At 50.3% G+C, this 1898-nt stretch overlaps 1 protein-coding gene across 1 annotated transcript in view; it reads right to left on the reverse strand.

Moving 5' to 3' along the window:
* Window positions 1-1898, reverse strand: part of fhip1b (FHF complex subunit HOOK interacting protein 1B) — a gene marked incomplete at its 5' end in the record, with an annotated part of 31879 nt that overhangs the window by 13959 nt on the left and 16022 nt on the right. The window contains 1 exon segment of the mRNA XM_014029762.1: window positions 295-1641. Within this exon segment, the coding sequence (XP_013885216.1) occupies window positions 295-1641 (1347 nt within the window).

Raw genomic sequence — 1898 nt, forward strand, 5'->3', positions numbered from 1 at the left:
TCAGATATTGTCCAAGATTAACCTTCAGGGTGGATATAGCTCGCTCACACCGAGGACCTATCCACGTCAACATTTACCCAGAATGCTTTGTGTGTAAATAAAATGGCTCCGTCCATGTTAAAATATATTTGAAAAATTTACAAAACTGAACAACCTACGGTATTTTTTACAGTCTTTATTTTACAGTTAAATGTTTATCAAATAAAGTCTAATGTCACAGCTAATCGTGGATCCCTTTAAATCACCAGTAGACGTAATCATGTCCTGTAGGACTGACAATGATGGGATTCTTACCTGTGTACGGCTGCAAGGCAGGCTGGTTAAGTGGTCTGGCAGGACTACAGACTCCCACCACAGACCTGTCTCCTTTGAGGTCTCCTGTCAGTTTTGAATCCAGGACTGATGAAAGCTGATCTTCTTCCTGCTGCTTGGCAGCATCTGCAGCGGTGTCCTGTTGTTGGCCGGGGGCTCGGCTTCKCTCTTTCACCTGGTCCTCCAGCTCCCTCAGCTCCTGCGTGAAGGCTTCGATGCTGATGCCCTGTCCGTTAGCGTCTCCGGGAAGCTGAGGATCTCCTGGAGTCTGTTCCAGCAGTTCCTCAATGAGACTTTCCACAGACTGAAGCGTTTCKTTGGGTTCTGGAAGATCTGAGGGTGTGCTGTGAGGGCCTGAGGTGTCGCTGGTCGGCTGTTTGGTGGGTGCTGTCTGGGTGATGGAGCTCTGAGAAGGAAACTGCTTAGGGTGAAGAGATCTTGTCTCGCTGATGTCACTGTTGCTAAAAATGGATTTTGAGAGAGCGGAGGTAAGGGAACCATTTTGATTGGCGTTCTCGTCCAGGTACTGCTGCTCCCCCAAGTCTCTTTTTACTTTCTTCACCTCCAGTCCTCTGTCGCAACTGTCCCCCTGCTCCACTGTCCCATTGAACATGTTCTGGTAGCTCACAGTGATGGTGGAGGTGGGAATGTGCGGGGACGAGGTGGGGTGTGAAATAGCTAAAGGGGCTGTTGATGATGATGATGATGATGATGAGGGGACAAGAGGGGGAATCGGTTTAGAAAGGAGTTCCTCTCTCTGCAAAGTGCGTTTCTTAGAGCGCGGCGTGAGGCTGATGCAGTTATTTTTGCCGATYGTAACGTCCCACTCGCCGCTGTCCCGGTCCGAACTGCTCCATTCAGAGCGAGCCGCCGCCATGATGGCTGCCCTCTGCTGGCCTGGAGGAGAGCTGCTGCTTCCATCCCGATGTAAAGAAAAGTGCTCAGGGAAAACAGCCATGGACGGGTTGGAGGACGGGGGAGGCGGGGGTGATGGGGCGGTGTTTGGGGAGGGGTTTTCACCATCGTAGGGCGCCGACCAATCACGGCATGCCCAGGAGCAAAGCTCAATACCCCGACGGGCGTCCTTGAGGTACTCTAAGTAACCCGAATCCCAGTCCAGGCTGTCTGTGTGGGCCTGCTGCTGATGCATGGGGCTGTCGGGGGACAGACTGGATGGACCTGACTGCAGTGGATCCACACTGGTGGGTGCAGAGGACCCACCTCCTCCTGACACTGCACTGCTGCTCTGCTGGCGGATGAAAAAAGATAAGCGGGACGGTGTGCTGGGTTTGGGCGGAGCAGAAGACTCTGTGCTCGGATTGTTCAGTACTGTGGGATGACACGGTCAGAAAACCCGAGAGAAATTATTTTCAAAAATGATAGTTTTTGAGAGGAGGCTATGTTCAAAAGGTTTAATGTCTAATCATGCATTAACAGAATCATAAAAAATGACAAAATGAAAACATCTTGATTGGCAACTTTTTTGTCTAACCCTCACAAAGTTTTTACATTTGCTGTGGTGGGCACCAGTCCGCTAAAGTGCAAATCCGCTAATTGCAGACCTAAATATTTTGTTTGCACTTTAG

This window comes from Austrofundulus limnaeus, unplaced genomic scaffold (assembly GCF_001266775.1).
Source record: "Austrofundulus limnaeus strain Quisiro unplaced genomic scaffold, Austrofundulus_limnaeus-1.0 Scaffold949, whole genome shotgun sequence".
NCBI lineage: Eukaryota > Metazoa > Chordata > Actinopteri > Cyprinodontiformes > Rivulidae > Austrofundulus > Austrofundulus limnaeus.